The 23,479-nt window shown below is 34.9% G+C and overlaps 1 protein-coding gene and 1 long non-coding RNA gene across 2 annotated transcripts; both read left to right on the forward strand.

Annotated features, from left to right (window-relative positions):
* Positions 1–689: 689 nt before the first annotated feature.
* LOC141341182 (uncharacterized) lies at positions 690–3,098 on the forward strand. Its single transcript, XR_012356632.1, has 5 exons — positions 690–1,019; positions 1,830–1,880; positions 2,073–2,137; positions 2,249–2,356; positions 2,694–3,098. It is a non-coding gene; the product is annotated as an uncharacterized lncRNA (long non-coding RNA).
* A 5,118-nt stretch (positions 3,099–8,216) lies between these two features.
* On the forward strand, positions 8,217–21,028 carry LOC141341200 (uncharacterized). Its single transcript, XM_073846349.1, has 2 exons — positions 8,217–8,409; positions 19,627–21,028. The coding sequence occupies exons 1-2, from the start codon at positions 8,238–8,240 to the stop codon at positions 20,565–20,567; spliced, it is 1,113 nt and encodes a 370-aa protein (XP_073702450.1). The 5' UTR covers positions 8,217–8,237; the 3' UTR covers positions 20,568–21,028.
* The last annotated feature ends 2,451 nt before the right edge of the window (positions 21,029–23,479 follow it).

The following is a 23,479-nucleotide window of genomic DNA, read 5'->3' on the forward strand; positions in this document are numbered from 1 at the left end:
TTAAGAGTAACTGTACATAAATAGTTTCAGCAAAACAAATATGATTATTTTTGAGAACCTTTTTACATGTATATACTTTACTGCAGGCGTTGTAATGACGAACGCTATGTAGTACAATAGTTTAGCGTTTATTATTTAATTTTCATAATTCACTAAACACCGTATATTCTAAAACACTTTCAACTATAAAACACTCTTGCTCTTAAGCCAAATACACACTGAAACAAATAATTTACTGCATCTGGATGTACTGTAAGTCACTATTCTCTACATTAGCACTGTTTTGAACGTGCTGTTCGAATGCTTTCTTGTTTACTAAATCTTTGGACTTACGAATTGATCGGTTCAAAATGATGTAATTGCAAAAAAAATGCTTCTTTTCATTTTAAGGCATTATTTTCATATTAATGTATTGATTCACAATCTTAGTCAATAATTAATTATTATTCCACTACTCTTATTGTGCCGAAAAAAACACCCTTGCTGTGAAAAGCACCTGCGTGAATGACACCGGTACGCTAAAGGCTATATGCATACCGACCCACTTCAAGCACTGCTGAGAACGAATAAAACTGTAGTTAGGTTTTTTTCTGATGACTGTTGTTACAGCGTACAGAACAACAGATCCCGGCAATAGAGTCTGGCTGCAGACATGCACTCTCAGCGGCGCATGCGCACTCAGACACATGCACTCTCAGCCGCGCATGCGCAATTAGACACATGCACTCTCAGCCGCGCATGCGCAATTAGACACATGCACTCTCAGCCGCACATGCGCAATTAGACACTTGACATGCACTCTCAACGTGATACACAGGATTCAACGGCCGCACAGGAATTGTAAGTATATTTATTTGTACAAGATTAAGTAAAGTAAAATTGTTGTTTTTAATTCTTAGGTAAATGTTCTTAAAATGATCTTTACATTTATCTGATATTTCAGGCACACACAGGCACCTCGACGTAATGGACGTATTTTAAAACGGATTAGAGGAATCAACGACCGCTAAAGGATTATTGTAAGTGTTTTTATTTCATTCGCACAAGAATAAAGAGATGTGAAAGTGCTTTTTCAATTATAAGGTGAACGACCGTTATCAAAAAACTATCCTGATATCTATCACATATATCGCGTCTGTGGTAATTGGGTACCTATTATAATTTATACGGTAAATTAGTGAAGAACTAAGTAAATTCAGTTTTGTTTAGACGGTGAAAAAATGAGTGTTTTACTGGGCTTGACCTGCTCTAATTGTTTAGACGAGGTGCTACTCAACATTATTTAATCTGAAGATGGATTTTTTTTTTAAATAATAAAAGTAATTTTAAAGTTAACAACGGTTCTTTAAAATGAGACATGAAATACAGCTCAAAGAAATTAACAAAAATTAAAAGAATATTAAACAGAATGATTTTCATTTCTGTCCCTTCAATTTATGCTCACAGCTGCTTCAATCAGTAGTCTTAGAAGGTTTAAAGCACCTGTTACCAAAGTGCACATTCTGCACAACTTGCTGCACTTTGTATCATTGCCCCTTGTGCCATTCATTTTATCTAAATCTAATTTATCTATCCATTTTACTCTATCTATCTATCTATCTATCTATCTATCTATCTATCTATCTATCTATCTATCTATCTATCTATCTATCTATCTATCTATCTATCTATCTATCTATCTATCGTCTGTCTAATCCATCTAAATATAATCTATCATCTAAATATAATCTGTAATCTTTCTAAATATAATGTATAGTATATCTAAATCTAACGTACGAAATATTAATATTACGAAATTGTGCTTATTTCCTCCTTTTATTATATTTAAGGGTTTTCCTGGACAACCATATGGAAACGACTTTGGTGTATTAATGTTGATGGTAAGATGTACAATATGTTTGTGGTTAATTTGTGTTTTTGCTCTTAATACATACTTGTCTTTCAATTATTGTCTGCATTGTACATGTACTGAATGCCCCATTTGACTACACAGTTGTAAGTATTATTATAGTATTCACTAACACTGAGAAACTGAAACTTACAAATGCCATTACCTTTTATGTTTTGAGCAGCTGGACATGGCAGAGCTGAGGAAATGGTGGTGTGTCATGTTGATAGAGAATTTTGGACTGGAACGGTAAAGAATTGTTTTTTTGTTGTTTTTGTTTTGTTTTTTGGATTTTGAAAATTAAAAGCTTTCATGAGAGAGGAATTATGTAACATTTAATGTTCAATCTCTATTTTCCAGACATGGAAATTGTTTGCCCACTATGCTGAGGAGTCCAAAGCCTTCCTGAGAGGTGATCAGCAGCCTGTATTTTGGTTGTATAAAAGGAGGTTTGAAGAAATCTCTCAGGTAAAAGCACTTGAAGAATCATAAGGTTAAAAATAGCATGTTTTCTTGACAAACTAGGTAAACTTGTGCTGTATTTTTCTATACGTTCAGGTAATTTGTACATGTTACTTTGTAGCTCCTCAGGAAAAGTGCCAGTTACCTTAAAAGGTAGTACTAAAGGTACTGTAACAGATTCAAACTCAAAATTCTAGGTAGATGAAATGTCTCTTCACCCGTGAGTTTGCATCGGAAAAGCAGGTGGTTCAGTCTATTTGAAAAGTAGGTGTTGTTAGAGGGATTGCAGTCATTATTGTTCAGCATATTTGTATATATCCTCTTTTGCATTGTTGTTTCTTAGGTGCGTGTCTTAAGACTGCAAGTCAGTGATGCATGGAGAACTCTGGGGATGATCTTGGCTCAATTCAGCTTCCTCGTATACTGTGCATGGAGGATGAAGAAGCTGCTGAGGCCTTGGACTGGTTCATCAAGGACGATCTTGTAGAGCCACTGATATTTGTTTTTGAATTTTTGCAAGACATGCATAATTATAATTTTTAGAGCATATTATTATCGAACACTACATTTAAAAACATAGTTGTTTATTTTTTATGTAATGATTTTATAATATAATAGTAGTTATAGTAAGTAATCTTTCATTTATTTTATCTATGTATTAAAATTGTTTGACAACAACAACTTAAATAACCCACATATTGTCACAATACCATGTCATGTTATTTACTAAAGTAAACAATCACCAACAGCTGTGTGTTGAATTATTTTCCTGGTGTGTTTTGGAAGCATATTTAACATTGAACATTGAATGTGACAGCAACAGACTTTGACTTTTAATCTATGATTTAATAATTCATTATAAAATGTTAAATGTACAGTAGTCAACTTTTAAAGTGGATCAAAAAAGTACATCAAAGTTGTCCTAAGACAAAAATGTGTATTGTTTTGGTTTTAGGACATCTTTGATAAAAGATTTTGATCCACTTCAAATGTTGATTACTATATATACATATAAAATTCTCATTGTGCAATGAAGGATTATAAATGGTGTTAGTCAATGACTTAATAATTAATTTTAAAGCTTATATATACAGTAGTCAGCACTTCAATCGAAGTTGTCCTTAATCCAAAACAATAACCATTCTTGTCTTACAGGACAAATTTAACTTTTTTGATCCACTTCAAACGTTGACCACTGTATAATGTTTCAGTTTAATTTTAATATAATTTATAATTATTATAAATAAGGAACATGTGTATAAGAAAAAGTTAAGCTTTATTTAGTGATGTTTTTTGCCAATATGCACATCTTTTACACAGGCACATATGCAAAGTAATCTGACATTACTGAAGTAGATTGAGTGTTGATTATTAGTGTTTGTACTAGCATTTTATATAAATCCGAGCCATGACCAGAAACACCAGTCTTTACGGCACTCTTAAATAGCAGCATTTTCCAGTCCACCTCCAAAAAATACGTTTTCTTTTTCATGTATATTTTCAGGCGGTGTTAATAGGAAGTTATTTTATTTCGTGCTTTTAGTTTGTAAAAAGCATTTTGAAGTGTTTCTGCCTTCGACCTACTGTAAATATCGCATGCATGAATCTGAGCGCGTGCGTGAGGCTGAGTGCATTTATCTAAATGCGCATGCGCGGCTGAGAGTGCATTTGTCTAATTGCGCATGTGCGGCTGAGAGTGCATGTGTCTGAGTGCGCATGCGCCGCTGAGAGTGCATGTCTGCAGCCAGACCCTTCTCGATCCCGGGCATATTGTATCCTTGTTGTGAACATTCTGGGAGTTTTGTTGATCTTCCTCTGGTAGTTGTGGCTGCTGTGACCATAGACTGAAATAGGTAGCGCGGTCACAAAAATGGCGGCGATAAAGCACAGTGACGTCACATGGTCCCTATGGATAGAATCAATAACAACAGCTAAATCCTTCTAGAGTAGATTATTGTTTTAATAACAAGCGAAATATGTTGGCTGCGTAAATTAGACTGATTTATTAAAAATGCAAACTCATCCTCTGCCAGAAGGAGGTGCTTTAAGCACGAGAAACGAGGTTTCCCCGGTAATGGCTATAGACAAGGCAGCTCTTAATTTAAAAACGCTGCCTTATGCAGGATGAAATGAAAATGACATTTTCTAAAGACAGTCTTTCTTCAGAAATACAGTGATATAAAAACACCCACACCTCGGTTTGATTTTTAAACGTGCATTACGTTTATTCAACGAAGTCTATTGGAAAATCAGTTGGTTTTTATATCGTGGCAGGTCGCCACAAATAAATAAATGTTTGGGAAACACATACCACAGCACAATAACCTGAGACCAACTTCATTACTCATTATTAGCTGCGTTTGTAGCCCGCGACACGAACCAGACAGATAAACAAACACAGACCGGAAGTTAACTTAGGTCCAGGCTCGTGCGCCCGATGAAACCGTCACATATTTCTGCTTGAACACAGTTCAGTATATTCACGTAGTTATATTCAGCGAGTGTTTTATAATGAATGCTCTGGTGTTTTGAATACGTTTGCCAGGATTAGTGGTGTTTATGTACATATGGGCATCAGACGCTCCAAAACACCCTTTTCTTTTTTCATCTGTGAGGACCCAACCTAGCGATTTGCCAGGACCTTTCTCGCTAATCTAAACTAATCTAAAATATTAAAATAATAGCCTGACGCTTTACTATTGGGGGCTCTGGCAGCTAACGTTAGCTACACTGGCTAATTAAACCTATTCAACGGTATCACCGAACTACAGACGAGCTTAGCTAATGTCACGTATTTAAATGGGTGAGCATGAGAAGAGAGACTACATAAATTCACTTGTCACTCAGTTTAAGATGTTAAATTAGTTATCTTCCTCAGTAAACACTCTTTTGTTCGCCATGGCTGATAGAACCTCACTCATTCGCTCCTCAGTCAGACTGACTGCGGCAGCAGCGGGGAAACGTAGTGGACGTGGTCACTTCAATCGAGAGTGACCAATAGAAAAAGGCCTTTCATCCTGGTAGGTAGAGACCGCCCACTGAGATTCATCTTTACTCGCAAGCAAAACTTTTCAACTCGCAAACAAAAAATTTAGACCCGCAAAAAAAGACAGCAGAAAAGAGAGCAACTTTTGTGGTTTCGCGATGAAAAGCGTTTGAAGTGCACAAAGAAAAATAAAGATTGTAAAAAAAATTACACGCACTGCAAATAATTTTGTTATCAATTTCTTTATTTTTGAGATTTAAGAAGACTTTTTTGCAAACTTTTATTTTTTAATTACAAAATAATTAGTTTTACTCTCAAACACAGTATGTTTGTTTGAATAATAAAGAAAAAAAAATAACCCCATATGATTTTAGCCCCGATTTTGACTCGCCGACAGGTTTTGAGAAATCGCCGACAATCAGAGGGTCAGTTGCACATATGTAAGGTACTTTTATAGTTTTATTTTAATTTTGTATTAATTTAATTATCAAATCTGGCCCATTGCCTACAAAATCACTTGTCCTCAGATAGGAGATAATCATTTCAACTTGATTAAAAAAGCAAAAAGTAATCATTTAATTGAATAATATTTTTACTATATGAAAGAGTACATTGTAATATGTATCAAAAATTACAAACACTGTGTTTTGAATAATATTTACAATTATTTTTGGTTGCATAAAATGTGTCCCACATATGCGTCACCACCGTCAGATATTTATAAAAAGCAATAAAATCAGGCAACTACAAGGTCAACTGCATTTTTGAGGACCACATTATCAAATCTTCAGCTCTACTACATGCTTCAAGATCAGCCAAGCTCCTGTAAATTTGCAATTTTCTCTTAAACTTGTTCATATTTTTGGACACTGCTACTGTGGCAACCATAACATGTCAACACCCTCTCTTTTGTATAAATAATATTAGATTTGATTATGACATAAATGTATACTTTTTTTAAAACAAGTCTGAAGTTGCTAGCAACAGAGTGGAAACAAGATGGCTAATGTGAACAACTAATGCATATCATGGGAAATAGTAGGTTTTTGTCACCACCGTCAGGTTTTCTGTCTGACGGTGTTGACATATTTGAAAAATATTTTATCACAGTGCTCAGGATTGTTATTTGTTGGACCAAATAGTTAAATAAAGTTGTTAAACAAGAAGCCGTTGACTTGAGTGGTATACATTTTGGAATTTTATGTTGTAATGAGGCCACTGTCACCACCGTCAGATTAGTGTCACCACCGTCAGAGGGAGTTTTAATTTTTTTAAATAAATATGCATACAATATATTTTGTCAGTGCTGCTGAGGTATTAAAGTAATAGTCTCTTTAAATACAAAAATACGTTTGTTAAATAAAAAACATTTTTTGTTTGATTTAAGCAAAAAGTAAACGTTGTAAAACGCTAAAAAGTAAAACACCTATTTTATGAAAAAAATACAAAATGGGGAGGTGACACCAGTACATTGCTGAAAAGCTAAGACCTTGGTCTATAATAATATACATTCAGATGGTGTAATTAAACACTTTTTTTTTTTTTTTGAAAATTAAAACCTGTTTTATCCAAATTCCCAAGAATCACTGTGCTGTCAGTCGCAAATATTAAACATGCGGATCGGGTACAATATTTTCTTTCTTTTTTTTTTTTTTTTGCAGTCCGAGTTAAATCCCTTATCTAACTGAGTACTCGGGGCTCCGGACGTCTGTTTGGATATACGGTGTACATCCGAAATTGTTATTTGTGGTAGCTCCTGTAAACACCGGCTATAGAAGGTGGCCATAACTTCGCTGTACCAGTAGCTGATGGCCGGAAGTAGCTAAGGCTGTTTTGTAGAACCCGGAAGAATGTTAAAATAATGAATGAAAAAGAGAAAAAATTATGCAGCAGATAATGTAATGTTGTCTCTGTTTAACAATGTTTCAATGACTTCCAAAAAGAGAGAAAAAATTAATAAACAAGAGATAACAAGAGTTTAGTAAAAAGAGTGACACCCTCAGCCTTTGTATAGAAATACTTACGCAGCACCGTTAACTAGTTTTATGTAATTTAATGGAAAGGTAAGAAAACACAAAGTTGTAAATGTACATTCATTTTTAAAAATTAAAATATTGCCATGTTAATAATTGTGGAAATGCATTATCATATGCATAAAATATACAGTGTGCAAACGTGACTTTTATTTTGGTCTGGCGTGTAATGTCATAAAGCTGCGCCCCTTCTAGCCTGCATTTGTTGTGATTCTGCTGAAGAAAGGTTTGTGGTTTTGCGATCCGCTGTAAAACAAGAACAATAATAAGAAGAAAGGTTTGTAGTTTTTAAGTTTTTAAAATCAATGCGAACCGTTTTGTCAATAAATACGTTTTCATAAAATTACGAGTCTTATATATAACGTTGTAGTGCTTTATCCAACGTTATTTTTGTGAGTAAAGCGCGTCCTTATATTAATAACAGAAAAGGTGCGTCTCATTTCGCTCACTTAATGTGAATCAGTACATCGTTCAAGTACGAAAAAGATGTGAGAGAAGCTGGGAAGCAGAATCATCTGAACAGAATCATTCGTAAAATGATTCAGTGATTCGAATCCGTTCGTGCTGAAGACAAACGAGAACAACAAACGTGTAATGATGATAACTTTTACAACCCACAAATGTGTTTATTAAATATTATGTATGAAATAAATGAGTACCATATAAAAATCATAAATACCTAAAATTAACTTTAAATTTCTCTGGTTTAATTGTTTATATTTTGCTTTACTATCTCACTCTGACTGACTCCCTTGTCAGTGTGCTGACTTCTGAGCCAGGGAGCTAACAGAGACGATACAGAGATTTAGTTTGCATTTATTTTTGAAAATAATTTATCCACAGGACAGTGTCCAAACACACTGAAATAATGGCGTTAATTAAAGAGGAGAGTGAAGACATGACGATTGAAGAAACATTCAAAGTCAAACATGAAGATACTGAGGAACAAACAAAGATGGTGTTTATTAAAGAGGAGAATGAAGACATGAAGTTTGAAAAAGCATTCAGAGTCAAACAAGAAGATACTGAGGAACAAACAGGTTGGTTTTTATTCTCAAAACTAAAATCTCACTCATTTGATCTTTATTAAAATGTGCAGCTCTACAGAAATTAATGATATTTATGAAAAGTGTTACAGGTGTGTCATAATTAAAGAGGTCTGTCGACAGACATGTTGAGATCATACAACCAGACAAATCCTGAAGCTCAAGCCTTAGTATAATAAAGTATAATAGCCTCCCTGCTGTAAAAAAAATGGTCTTAGCTGGTTTAAGCTGGAAGTAGCTGGTTTTTGCTGGTGGTCTCGCAGCCTAACCAGCTAAGTCCAGCCTGGCCAGGCTGAAAAAGTGGCCAAAACCAGCCTGCTGACCAGCTAAAACCAGCCAACCAGGCTTGGCTGGTTTTAGCTGGATTTTTCAGCAGGGCTATTATACCGACCATGTTCAAACTGTTTGTGTGAACACTCACCAAGATGGGAATTTTGACATAATTTTGTATGTATTTTTGCACAATAAATATAGAAAGCTTATTTCTCAGACTAGAGAAAAATGCTGTGCAGAGAGTGGAAACTAAAGTGCGCTATAGGCGAGCAGTAGAAAAAAACTTTTTTTTAAAAATTATTTTTGCTCATAAATTTAAAAGTAATACATCATTCGAAACTGTAAAGGGTCTGCTTTTATTTGTGTGCATTTACAATATCAACAAAAAAGGTGTGTTTTTGTAAAGAAATAAAGAAAACAATCTGGATGTGCTTTCTGCCATCTCTCTCTCTCTCTCTCTCTCTCTCTCTCTCTCTCTATATATATATATATATATATTATATTAAATATTTGTATGTATTTTTAAATTGCTGCTTTAAAACTAAATAGTTCAAATCTAAAACAAAAACTCTTTCATTATGTAATCTGTAAAGATGCATGTCTCTCTAAAGGCGCGTCCAATGAGATGGCGAGTCGGCCATTGTCAACTTCATCTTTGTGACGCTGACTGTGAAAACCATAGACTGTAAAAAAATATGGACGTAGTATCCGTGATGTCACCCATAGGTTTCTGAAGAGCGATTTTGAGGCCTATAGAGGGCGGGATTCCCTGTCGCCATCTTGGAATCGCGTCATAGCGCGTCACTACCGGATAATCGATAATGGGCAAAGAGGCAGGACATGGGTGGAACTGGGTGCTAAAACCACGCCCATATAGCGCGACAGTGGTGACAGCAGCGGCAAACCCCCTGTCACTCAAGTGGCCATATAATTATGCAGAACTTTACGGCTTAATTTAACTTAAACGAATGAGTTATAAAAAAATTCACCCCCCTCACAGTTGACGTGAAGGGAAAAATTAGCTATATAGTCTAAAACCACTTTTTGAACCAGGCTGTAAACATGTTTTTTTCTGCTGTAAAGTTGGGCATTTTAACATGGGACTGACTCCCTTTTGCAGCCAGTCTCTAGCGGCCAGTCGATGATTTGCAGTTTAAGCCCCTTCCATGTTGGTTTCAATAGAGAGAGGAGGAGGTTGCCGCTTGATGAAAACACTAGTTTATAAACAAACAATTAAAATATTTCCTTACTATTTCTCCCCCTTGACACATTCATGGTAATTCACGGTAAATTCTCTGCGAGCCGGTCTTGACAGTCACGGTAGCGTGGTCTCGTGTTGTTTCAACAATGTGGCAAATCTTTTTCATCACCATAATTGATCAATGTGTAAAACTTGCTTGATGCCCAGACTTGTGCGTTTTTTATTACATGAAGAGGCGGCACAAACGCAAGACGTGCTGTGTACATTCCCAATATAGACACAGTTCAAATAATAACTTTATTTCTTAAAGAGCAAGTCATGAGTTATTACAGCTTTAAGCGTAATGTCTGTAAACCCTTCCCTTCCATACTCCTACTCTGCTCTGATTGGTACTGAGGAGTACTTTAGCAAGTTAATGAGCGCTACGATCTGTGCTGCCTTGTCTGCGGTTGATTTTGATGTCACGGGTCTTTTACTTCCTGCTTTAACCCTATAACTGCCAGTGCAGCAAAATATACAGCAGTTTCACAATGATTATAAAGCCTGTGCATTACACTACATTCTTTATTATTATTAAATGAAGTAATTAGAACAATGACAGTCTACATCAGGGTTCCCCAAACTAAGGCCCGGGGGCCGAATGCGGCCCGCCCCCACATTTGGACCGGCCCTCTGAACAATGCCAGAGATATATTTTGAAAATGTAATTTGTTTTACTTATATCATGTCGGTATTTGATAATAAAGGTTGGCTTTCAACCTAAAATGTCCCTTAGTTATTAACATTGCCTAATTATTTGTTAAATTCACCAACAGAATGGTACATTGCCATAATGTGTCATCGCGATCGTTCCTTGACACGTCTGTGTGTGGTGGCTCTTGATGCCTTGACCCCAGCCTCAGTACATTGCTTACGAAGTTCACAAATTCTTGAATCGATTTTGCTTGACAAGCCTCTCAAGGCTGCGGTTCACTCGGTTGGTTGTGCATCTTTTTCATCTACACTTTTTTCTTCAACTCAACTTTTTGTTAACATGCTTGGATACAGCACTCTGTGAACAGCCAGCTTCTTTGGCAATCAGTGTTTGTGGCTTACCCTCCTTGTGAAGGGTGCCAATGATTGTCTTCTGGACAACTGTCAGATCAGCAGTCTTCCCCATGATTGTGTAGCCTAGTAAACCAAACTGAGAGCCCATTTTGACGGCTCAGGAAACCTTTGCAGTTGTTTTGATTGGCATATTCACCATATTCTAATTTGTTGAGATCATCACAATTAAAAGAACCAAAGACTTAAACTACTTCACTCTGTGTGCATTAAATGTATTTAATAGACAAGTTTTACAATTTGGCCACGGTGTTCAGCCTTTTTCCAGCACGCACAATAGGCTTGTTTGAGATGATCACCGGTGATCACCCGAATATCCCAGGTGAAAAAAAAAAATACTTAAATGCAATGAAAATACACTTAAATACCCGCAAATACATTTTTAGTACATTGTTATTTTTTTGTGTTAAAAAAGTGTGATGTTTATACACTATAAATACACTAATTAAAAGTATGTTTATACTTCAGTAGGACTTAAGTACACTTGAAAAAAGTATACTAAATACCAGTAATACTTAAATAAATTTTTAGTGTACTAAAATAAAGTATACTACAGAAAAAACATGCAAAAGAGTTTTATTAGTGTGTTTTTCAAAAGTGTGCTTTAAACATTAGTTGATTATTAGTAGACTGTTTACATACTAATCCTAAGTTTAAAATAAGTTAATATATAAAAAAATCTATTAGTAATGTATTGTAGTAGAAATATATTTTCCCAAAAGTTGTACTTAAGTACACTTAATATGAATGCACTATAAGCCTTAACACTTAAATTGATTTTGAGTGTGGTAATTTTAAGTTATATTAAATTGATTTTATTAAAAATCTATTAGTAATGTATTGTAGTAGAAGTACATTTTCTCAAAAGTTGTACTAAAGTACACTTAATATGAATGCATTATTAGCACTAACACTTAAACTGATTTTGAGTGTGGTAATTCTCCCAGGTTAAAAAAAGTGCACTAAAATACACTTTATTTAAGTATACTTAGTACACTTTTCAGTAATGTACTAAAAGTGCTCTATTTTCGCACACTAATTTTGTACTTATTGTACTAAAAAATAGTATTAAGTATATGTTAAGATAAACTTAATACCATCTAAGTGTACTCAACTGTGCTATTTTGAGACACCATGAAGATGAACTAAAATGTGCTTTTAACATACTATCTCAGCATTTCCAAAAAATGTATTTTGTTACCACTTCTAATAGGATTGAAACATATTTCATAAACCTTTAAATATACTAATTATACATAAAAAATAAACTTACTGATTATTTAAAATACATGAATAATATATAACAAATGTATACAAAGCGTATTTATAATGTATTGCCCAGATATTTTTATCAATAAAAAATACACTTGTTGATTATTTAAAATACATAAATATATAACAAATGTATGCAAGGCGTATTTATAATGTATTTCCCACATATTTTTATTACAAAAAAAATACACTTGTTGATTATTTAAAATACATGAATAATATATAATAAATGTATACAAAGCATATTTATAATGTATTGCCCACATATGTTTAATAATAAAAAATACACTTCTTAATTATTCAAAATACATGAATAATATATGATAAATGTATACAAAGTGTATGTCACACCCTTGGACTGTTTGTCTTGGTTTTTCCCAGTGTTTCCCCCATTGGACTGTCTGTTTGGTTTCTCCCATGCCCTTTTTTGGTCTTCCTGCTCATTAGTGTGATCCCCTCCACCTGTTGTTGTAATTATCTCCCCTTTATAAGTTTGTTTGATTCCCTTGTTTCTTTGTCCGGCTACAAGCGTTACACCTATGTTCCTTCGTTGTGTGCGCGTCTTCTCCCGCCATTCCTGTCTATTGTTACTCTGCCTGAGGATTTATTGAAGACTTTTTATTGAAGACGTTATTTTTTGCTTTCCTACACGTTTCGTGACACCGTATTTATAATGTATTGCCCATACATTTTTATTCATTATAATACACTTATTAATTAATTAAAATATATCAATTATATATAATAAATTTATACAAAGCGTAATTATAATGTCTTGCCCACATATTTTTATTAATAAAAAATACATTATAAATACGCTATGTATACATTTATTATATATTATTCATGTATTTTAAATAACCATCAAGTGTATTTTTTATTAATAAAAATATTTGGGCAATACATTATAAATACGCTTTGTATACATTTGTCATATATTATTCATGTATTTTAAATAATCAACAAATGTATTTTTTATTAATGAATATATGTGGCCAATACATTATAAATACGCTTTGTATGCATTTTTTATATATTATTCATGTATTTTAAATTATTCATCTTCATGGTGTCTCAAAATAGCACAGTTGAGTACTGTGACGCGGCAGCAGAAGAATCATAAGACGTTGGATCCATTTGCAACAGTTTATTATAATCAGACAAATCAAACAGGCTGAGATCAACAATGGCAAACTGGTGTGGTGAAGGCAAATCCAATAGACGTTATGCGCAACATTCTGCCGGGTTCTACAAAACAGCCTTAACTACTTCCGGCTGTCCGCTACTGGTACAGCGAAGATAGGGACGTTCTAAAAACACTTAACGTGAAAAACGCTTAACGTGGCTTAAAAAACGACCAGGAAACCCCAAATTTATGTCAAACCTTACTTCTAACAAACACTAACTACTGTCAAAAGAACGAGCCCTTATTCCACAGATAAAGTGAATAATATCACGTTAAGTGTTTTCTCCCCATTATAAGGAAACAGCTTAACGTGGTTTACCTCAATAGCGATCAGGGAAGACCAAATTTATGTCAAATGTTACATATAATAAACACTTGCTGCTGTTATTCAGCATATAATCGCTCCCCTATTCCATTACAAAAAAAGCTTAACGTTAACGTATCTTAACAACGACTGGGAAAAAACAAATTTATGTCAAATGTTACATATAATTAACACTTGCTGCTGTCAAAAGAATGAGATCTCATTCAGCATATACAGTGAATAATATCACGTTAAGCGTTAATTATTTCACATAGAAGTCAGTTTAACGTGGACGCTTTGACGAATTGAGAACATTGTAATTTTGTTCAGTTTAATTTTGTAATAAGCATGAAAGTTAAGACAGGTAGCCTACATTTTATCCTGCTGTCTGTAATGATCAGTCCTTTGCGCAGATCTCGGTGAAGTTGGCACGCATAAAAAAAGAAATGTTCACCAAAACTATCATTTGTTTGTGCTCGATTTGTGCTGTTGTAATGAGAGTCAAATATATTTCCCCTTCCTAGAAATAACAAAAACAATTCGAGGCAGTGATGTCCCTCTCCACCCTGCTTGGCAGCAGAGTTTAAAAATAAATCTATTGTTGCCAACCGCAGCTACGTTTTTGTGTGGTCGATTGTCCCAATAGAATAGAATGAATATTCTATTTTTTTCTCTACCGTAAAACATTACAAATTTCTGGAGAAAATGTGATGGCACGCAAAGTTGGTCCAAATTCATGACTTCTTTATTATAAGTAAAATTTGACAGAAGACGTGGTTAAAGTACGCTAAACCAGGCTAAGCTGAGTCCTTATAATGGACTTCTATGGGGAACGCGTAACTTGATATTATTCTCTTTATGCTGCTCGTTCTTTTGACAGCAGAACGTGTTTTTTATTTTTTTTCTATGGGGAATAACGCGTAACATTATACGCTGAATAAGAGCTCATTCTTTTAACAGCAGCTTATTTTGTAAGAACGAGCAGCATAAAGAGAATAATATCAAGCTACGCGTTCCCCATAGTGCATGGACTCAGGCTGGTTTAGCGTACCTTCTGTCAAATTTTAATTATAATAAAGAAGTCATGAATTTGGAGCAACTTTGCGTACCATCACATTTTCTCCAGAAATTTGTAATGTTATATACGTTAAGCCACGTTATTTCCTTATCTATGGGGGACGCTTAACGTGATATATTCACTTTATATGCGGAATAAGAGCTCATTCTTTTGACAGCAGCAAGTGTTTATTAAATGTAACATTTGACATAAATTTGGTCTTCCCTGATCGCTGTTAAGGTACGTTAAACCACGTTAAGCTGTTTCCTTATAATGGGCTTCCATGGGGGAGAAAACGCTTAACGTGATATTATTCACTTTATCTGTGCAGGGTTCGTACGGGTGCTTGAATTCCTTGAAAATGCTTGAATTTTAATGTAGTGTTTTCAAGGTTTGAAAAATGCTTGGATTTTGGATGAAGTGCTTGAAAGTGCTTGAATATGCAGTTGCATCGGTTTAATATTAATTCGCTTTCATACTAAATAGTTATTTTTTGTTATGCTTATAATATGTAAAAGAAAGAAAAGAAAAAAAAAAAAACAGCTCCGCTCGAGTGTGCACGTGAGGCTGTAGTGTGATCCGCCGGTCTTTCTTGCTGCGCGCCCTCTGATGGAACAGAGCGGTAGATAAAACATGCCAGTTATCAGGAGGTTGTTGCATCAGCCCTCGATGGCTTGAAAACGACAAATAAGAATTATGTTTAAAACGAGAATTTGGGGATCGCAAAATTGCCTGCCCGATGTCCCAGGGCTATTGTGTTTTCCAGTCGGGCTACTAAAATGTTTCACCGGACTATCTTAAAGTAGAGGGCTCGTGCGGGTCATTACAAACTCATCAATTTAGCCTTATCAAAGTTAAGGCCATACAAAGTTTTAAATGTATTAAATAGTATAAAAAAGGCTTAATTATAAGTTTAAGAGTTAGGGACGGATATACGAGAATCGCGATAGGGCTGGATAAAACTTAAAAAGGCAATGATGTCATATTGAATAAATATGCATGCTGCAGGTTTCAAAGTCAAAACACGGCACTGATGTCTTTATATGAATGTATCTGAAGGGAACCGACTGTCCTCAGAAACGTGTCGTTGGCATTTTCATTTTATGTCTGATAAAACTGCGTTAATGCTGATTTGTGTACAGCCATTACTAGGAAACCGTAGAATTTCAGCACTCCTAAAGCGCCCCCTCGTGACAGGGAATGCATTTGCGAATATTCAGCTGTTTAGTAAGATTATCACCAATTTTGGCCCATGTTTTTGTGCAGCAAACACATAAGACTTGTAAATGTAAAAGTTATGTGCTTTCTAAAAATCTAAACAATTAAGACAGTAATATTTATGTTTTAAATAAATTATACTTGATATATCAATTTTAAAGGTATAAAGGCTGAAATGCCATTGAATAAGATGTTTTGTTTTTGTGAAAATCTGAATTATAAATCATGTCATTTAATGGCTTAATGTTACTGTACATTGTTCAACCCCACAACGGCATTCATTTTACTTGTGCAGCTCTTAAAAAGGGTCATAAATTGCCTTAAATTGATATTTAAAAATTCTGCAGATACACTGTAAATAGTGAAAAAAATACCTTGATATTTGTTAATAGGAAATCAGATAGGAGTCTAAATGTCAATCAAAAATATTTTCAATGTTTAAAAAATTGTCTTTTTTCATTTGGGCCATTTAAATTTTATTATTAATTTTATAGTGTCTTTTTGACTACCTTTTAGTACTTTTAGGCTGGAATGTGAAATGTATTTGTGAAAATCCTTCAAGTTTTAGAAAGTTTTCAAGTTTTAGAATTTTAGTTTATCATATTTTTTTACAGTCATTTTATAGCAGTCATTAATGTGTTACCATAGACATTGCCCTACTCCACAGTATTACTTTTATTTGTGCAAGTCTTAAAAAGCCTTTAAATTTTATTTTTAAAATACTACATATAATATTAATTATATATTTTAAATTATACAATTTGAATACTGAATGTTGACTATTTATATGGGGCAATGTTATATGCAATCTAGAGACAGTTGTTTTTTAATAGCACAATAACATCTGATTTAAAATTTAGAACTCATGTATGTGAATATGTAATTTACCACAGTGCTGGAAAATCTTGAAAATGCACCTTGAAAGTGCTTGAATTGTACTTTGGAAAAGGTGTAAGAACCCTGTCTGTGGAATAAGGGCTCGTTCTTTTGACAGTAGTTAGTGTTTGTTAGAAGTAAGGTTTGACATAAATTTGGGGTTTCCTGGTCGTTTTTTAAGCCACGTTAAGCGTTTTTCACGTTAAGTGTTTTAGAACGTCCCTATCTTCGCTGTACCAGTAGCGGACAGCCGGAAGTAGTTAAGGCTGTTTTGTAGAACCCGGAAGAATGTTGCGCATAACGTCTATAGAGTAGTCAATGTCCATGCAAAGGGGTCAGGGCGGGCGGCGATCAAAAGCAATAGTCCTTTGGGATAGCGAGGGTCACAAAAAGGCAGGCAGAAAAGAATCACACACAGCAGTAACAGTCCAGTTGGCAGCAGAAAGACAGTCCGATTGAAAACGCTCAGGATTGGGTACATGACCGGCAAAACTTCGCAATGAGTGTGCTGGCGTGGCACGCTGATATGGCCGCCATAACGGAAGTGCCCCGGGTACTCCGGAACCGGAAGAGCGGGTTCCCAGATACGGGATTGTGGGTAATGTAGTCAGTATTCAGGTGAGGGTTCCCGCTGGTGCGGGATAGAGGGAGCCACAGAGACCGCGTTTGTGACAAGTACACTTAGATGATCTTAAGTTTATCTTAAGATTTAACTTTTAGTATATTAAGTACAAAATCAGTGCCCGAAAATAGAGCACTTTAAGTACATTAGGGAAGTGCACTAAGTGTACTTAAATTGTTTAAATTTTAGCACACTTTTTTCACACTTTGTATATTCTTTTAATATATTATTGTTATACTTTAAATTAGTCATAAATATATTTATAAATGTTTAAAAGTAGGGTTCAAGTGTATTTCTAGTTGTAACTAAATTTATATTTTTAAATACAGATATAGTATGTTAAAAGCACATTTTAGTTCAACTTCATGGTGTCTCAAAATAGCACAGTTGAGTACACTTAGATGGTATTAAGTTTATCTTAACATATACTTAATACTATTTTTTAGTACAATAAGTACAAAATTAGTGTGCGAAAATAGAGCACTTTTAGTACATTACTGAAAAGTGTACTAAGTATACTTAAATAAAGTGTATGTTAGTGCACTTTTTTTTTACCTGGGATGCATGCCGGTTAGAAAAGTTACGTCGGCCTTGCTCGGATTTTGGCACATGTCAGCATAACATCAATGTATGTTTGCGCAGTCAGGCGCAGTAGCTCTCCACTGACTGCGCTGATCAAAAGCACGATGGGAAACGACTGGCTGACGACAATGCTCATTGGTTCAAACAACGGGATGTTACATTCTCTTTTTTAATTTTTATATTTGTTATCTGATTTTATGTGATAATGTATTTTAATTCTGCATGAATGTTCCCAAACACTATGACTACATTATGCACTCTCTGTGTGAGAAATCTGATTGTTGTCATATTAATATAAAAATTAGGGCTGGGACACGATTAATCGCATCCAAAATAAAAGTTTATGTTAACATACTAAATGTGTGTTTACTGTGTGTATATATAATGTATGTATAAATACACACACAAACATGTATATTAAAGAAAACTGAAAATAAAAATTAAATTAAAATAATAAAATATTTATAATTCTATATATAATCTAAATTAGATACAAATATAACTATCCACACATATAAGTATTTTTTAAAGGCTTTACATGTATGTGTGTGTATTTATATATACATAATAAATATACACAGTAAACACACATTTAGTATGTTAACATAAACTTTTATTTTGGATGCGATTAATCGCGATTAATCGTGTCCCAGCCCTAATAAAAATCTAAAGTACATGTTTGCGTTAAAGTAAAAAATGGATAGTAAATACACCTTTCATATGGAATTAAATAGCAAGCACTTTGAGTGTCTTGTTCATCGTATTTGTTTCAATATAAAAGCAACAGGAATGAAATTATATAATGTTTATAAGCAACACAGCACATGAGTGTGAATAACGCAATATCCGCCTTTGATCTCATAGATATCTGTTCTGCTTCCAGAGCTCAGAACTGTCCGGCTTGACTGCGCTTATTTCACTCCTCCCCTTACTGCAGCCGCCTACTCTCACCTATATTTCAGGCGAGGCGCATCTCAAACGAGCCTAATCTCTCCAGTCTCTCTCTGCCCTTCCCGTTCTCCTGCGGTCTTTTATCCAATCTCTCCATGCCAATTAGTGCAAGCAGACACAGGTGTTTTTTATCTTCCACTTGACCTTCATAGACTGCAAGGGTCCTTCCACGTTCAAGTGTGACATCAGTGGTTCAATCGTAATTTTATGAAGCTACAAGAATATTTTTGTGTGCAAAGAAAACAAAAATAACTTTATTCAACAATTCTCCTGCATCACTCTAGTGCAATTTGGGAGAGTATCGCGACATGGAACAACATGAGGCTGAGTAATTAATGACAGAATTTTCAATTTTGGGTGAACTAACCCTTTAAGGCTATCAATGTCTTAAAAAGCCTTCACAAACTTCTAGCATATTTATTTGGGCTAAACTTTGTAGGACACCATCACAAGTTTGGACACCCTGGTGTAGGATAGATGCATTGTGTATCTACATGTTTTGATGTTGATTGCTTTGTGCCATAAAAGTGGTTAACTTTTTTCTTTCTTTGTTTTTCCACCTTAGACCTAATGCCACTGAAAGAGGAGAGGGAAGTACTGAATGAAATTGAAGAGAAAGATCAATATGAGAATCTTCATGATTTCACAACTGGAGAAAAGTATTTTTCTTCCTTACAATCTGAAAAGACTTCTACACGAAAAAGAGCACAAAAGACAGAAACTACGAGTTATTGCACTTGCTTTGAGTGTGGAAAGAGCTTCAGTAATAAAGGAAACCTTAAAAGGCACATGAAAATTCACAATAGAGAGAAGCCTAACAGATCCCCTCAGTGTGGACAGAGTTTCAATCAAAATGGAAATCATGACGTCCACAGGCACACTGACACTATGGAGAGCCTTTTTACCTGCAAACTGTGTGGAAACAGTTTCACTCGTAAAGAAAGCCTTAACAAGCACAAGAAAGTTCACACTGGAGAGAAGCCTTACACATGCTGTCAGTGTGGAAAGAGTTTCAATATTCATGGAAACCTTACAGTCCACATGAGAGTTCACACTGGAGAGAAGCCTTTTACCTGCAAACAGTGTGGAAAAAGTTTCAGTAGACATAAGAATCTTGAAGTCCACATGAGAATCCACACTGGAGAGAAACCTTTTGCCTGCAAACAGTGTGAAAAAAGTTTTGGTCAACTTGTACATCTTGAATCTCACATGAGAATTCACACTGGAGAGAAGCCTTTCACCTGCGAACAATGTGGCAAGAGTTTTACTCAACCTGGAAACCTTAATTACCATAGAAGAATTCACACTGGAGAGAAGCCCTTCACCTGCCAATGGTGTGGAAAGGGTTTCTGTCAACCTGGAAACCTTAATTACCACTTGAGAGTTCACACTGGAAAGAAGCCTTACATGTGCCCTCAGTGCGGAAAGAGTTTCAGCCAAAAACAATGCCTTGAAGTCCACATGGAAACTCACACTGGAGATAAGTTTCTCTCAAGTACCACATGAAGATTTACTCAAGAGGGACCTGTTTCAATGTCATCAGTGCGGAGTGAGTTTTACAGACAAGAAAAAACTAGAAATCACGCAGAGACATCGGAGAGTGCCATGACTGTGGAAAGACATTCAGAAACAAAGCAAATCTTGAGTTTCACATTAGCTGGATGATGGCATACCGTCTTCCATAGAACTGATTTACAGCTGAATCGCATCCTGCAACATTAACATTGGTAGCTAACTGAATACAGAAACTAAACTGATTCTAATTGAGTAGCTACATTGTTGTCTGTTTGCAACTGAATCGATGACATTTCAAACTGATGAACCTCACAGTTATTGATCTGAACTGACTTGAGCTGAATAATGACACTCTTGTCTTTTATACCTGCTTTACAACAGAATCTGAATTGCCTTCATTGATTCTGCAATTTTCCTGTTTATCACTATGAAGTGATTTGGTACAATCTGTATTAAATAAAGCATTACAGAAATGAAGTTGACTTTGATTGACTTGAGATAAAAGCTATAAATGCTAGAGGGAATTATTTCATCAGCTCCCCTAAGACCATGATATATTCTTTTTCATTCTTCTCTTGGGGGTAAAAAGAAGAACAACCTTGATATCTTTAATATTGACTGAGCAGGCCTGTCGCCAAGGGGGGTGGGGGCACTGGGGGGCAGTGCCCCCCCAAGTGACTCGACGTGCCCCCCTGCCCATGACCGCGAGTTAACTTACATTTGAGAACGAAAAACATTGATCTAGCATTAAATACTGCCAAACAAATCATCTAGCTGTAAAGGAGCACTAGCCTAAACAACGGTAAACTAATATGAAGTAAATAACTCGTTTTATCGTTTCCGTAACCTTTTTTATGCACATTTTTGGATATTGCATAAAAAACGCTGGATGGAAACGCCAAGATGCGCATAAATTCTAAAAATGCGCGTAAAAAATTATTTGCTAAGTAGGATAAAATTCTTATCCGGTAAGAAAACATACATAAACTCGATGAAAACACTTTTACCTAATACATTCCTTGATGCTCATAAAAAATGTGATATGTGACTTTGCAATGTGATAGAATAACCAGTGGAGTAGTGGTGCCCGGAGAAGTGGGTATACGCTTAATTTATAAATTCCACCAACCCCTAGACCTGACTCTCGGCAATCTCTGATGAAATCGGTCGGGTTTTTATTTATTAGAAACGTTTTGAACTTATTTGAACGCATTTGTTTACTAGATCCTTGGACTGATACGTTTACAGGGGTTCACTGGTTGAAGAAATTTCTGATTGTAAAAAAACGGCTTCTTTTTATTTGTTAGGTATTGTTTTCGTTATTGTGTACTTATTTAAATTACTGGGGTGGGGAGATGGAGCGGGCGCAAGCGCATCATCAAATATATTTCAAAGCAAGCTGGTGCCACGGTCCTGACTACATCTTTTTGTAGCAAATATTTACATGTATTCACATCAGTGATGCGCGGGTCAATGTAGCCTATATATAACCCGAGCCCGATCGACGTTTTCAACTAACCCGCCCGCAACTCGGACCGCAAAAAAAAAAAAAATACCCGACCCGCTTCCTGACCCGCATGTTTAATATTTGCGACTGACAGCAGCGATTATATGCGGCTGCGGTGGAGATGTGTTCACTGTCAAACATCATTCGGCATTAATTAGGTATTTAGTCAAAAGAAATGTTCTTGATTACAAGAAAAATACAGATTGTTCTTATTGTGATTTATTTCGTCTTTCCTTTATACAGATTTAAATAGTTTCGTTTTTGAAATACTTAATGATTATCCGATGTTAAATATGATCAAGAATTATTTTATTTCGATCTACAGTGTGATAAAAGTTAAGAAAAAGATTAGCCTATAGCCCTAAATATATATAGACTACAAGCTAATTCCTTTTTTCTTAACTTTTAACTTCTAAAAATGATCAAGAATATTAAATCAACTTAACAGGCTAGGTTAACGAATTTTCTTATACAAACATAAGGAATGCACTTCAAAACAAAGTTTTCATATAAATTCAGGAATCACGAATATGACAAAATAATATTATTTTTATATATATTAATTGTGTAGCTATAATAGTTGCATCAAATGAATAAAGAAATTATAGTGCCTTTAATTTATTAAGTAATGTTTAATTTAGTTTGTTTCGCTGTCTGGAAATGTAAAGAAAAATACAGTTTTTGAAATTAGTTTTTAATCATAATAATTAAGCATATACAAGAGATAATTTATATATTATTGCTTGAATAAACGTTTACAAATAGTGCTAGAAATTTTATAATTAAGGAAATTAAACAGACCTAGGCATTTGAAAAGACATAGTGAAATGTGTCTAATAATTCCAAAAAGAAAGAGAAGCATTGGACATAAGCAAAATACTCGAGACATTTATTAGGAATACCATTTTCTTAACAATTAAGATGCTGCATGTGTTTATCCAGTCTAATTGAAGTGTGCGTCTCTCACCCGACTTTCCTAACAAAAATTCCACCCCCTCTCAGAAAATACATAAAACTGACATTACTGAGCTATATGTGTTTAAAAGTAGCCTATTAAAATGGTACAATGGCATTGCTCAGTTCAACGTGTTGGGAAATCGGCCATTTTGTCCCGCGTCAGCATTTATTCAACAGTTAATAACTCAACATACAAAAGGTAAATATTATTCAGCCAATAAAGTGTAGGTCTATGTATTTCATAGAAAATTGTGTGTAGTACTATGTAAATTACAAAGGTTTAATTGGCATTTCAAACGACCCGACCGACCGCGACCCGAATATCATTAAAAATATTTTTGGATGACTCGTAACCGGGGGTAACCGCGGATGACCGCAAGTACCCGCTCATTTTGGATCAACCCGTGCATCACCGATTAATTTATGACTGGATTTGTTG

This window comes from Garra rufa, chromosome 8 (assembly GCF_049309525.1).
Source record: "Garra rufa chromosome 8, GarRuf1.0, whole genome shotgun sequence".
NCBI lineage: Eukaryota > Metazoa > Chordata > Actinopteri > Cypriniformes > Cyprinidae > Garra > Garra rufa.

Bases quoted from the DNA above. Each gene is read 5' to 3' on its own strand.
- LOC141341200 (XM_073846349.1), top strand. From the start codon at position 8,238: ATGGCGTTAATTAAAGAGGAGAGTGAAGACATGACGATTGAAGAAACA. The intron at 8,410-19,626 runs GTTGGTTTTTAT...TTTCCACCTTAG, and splicing joins AGATACTGAGGAACAAACAG to ACCTAATGCCACTGAAAGAG.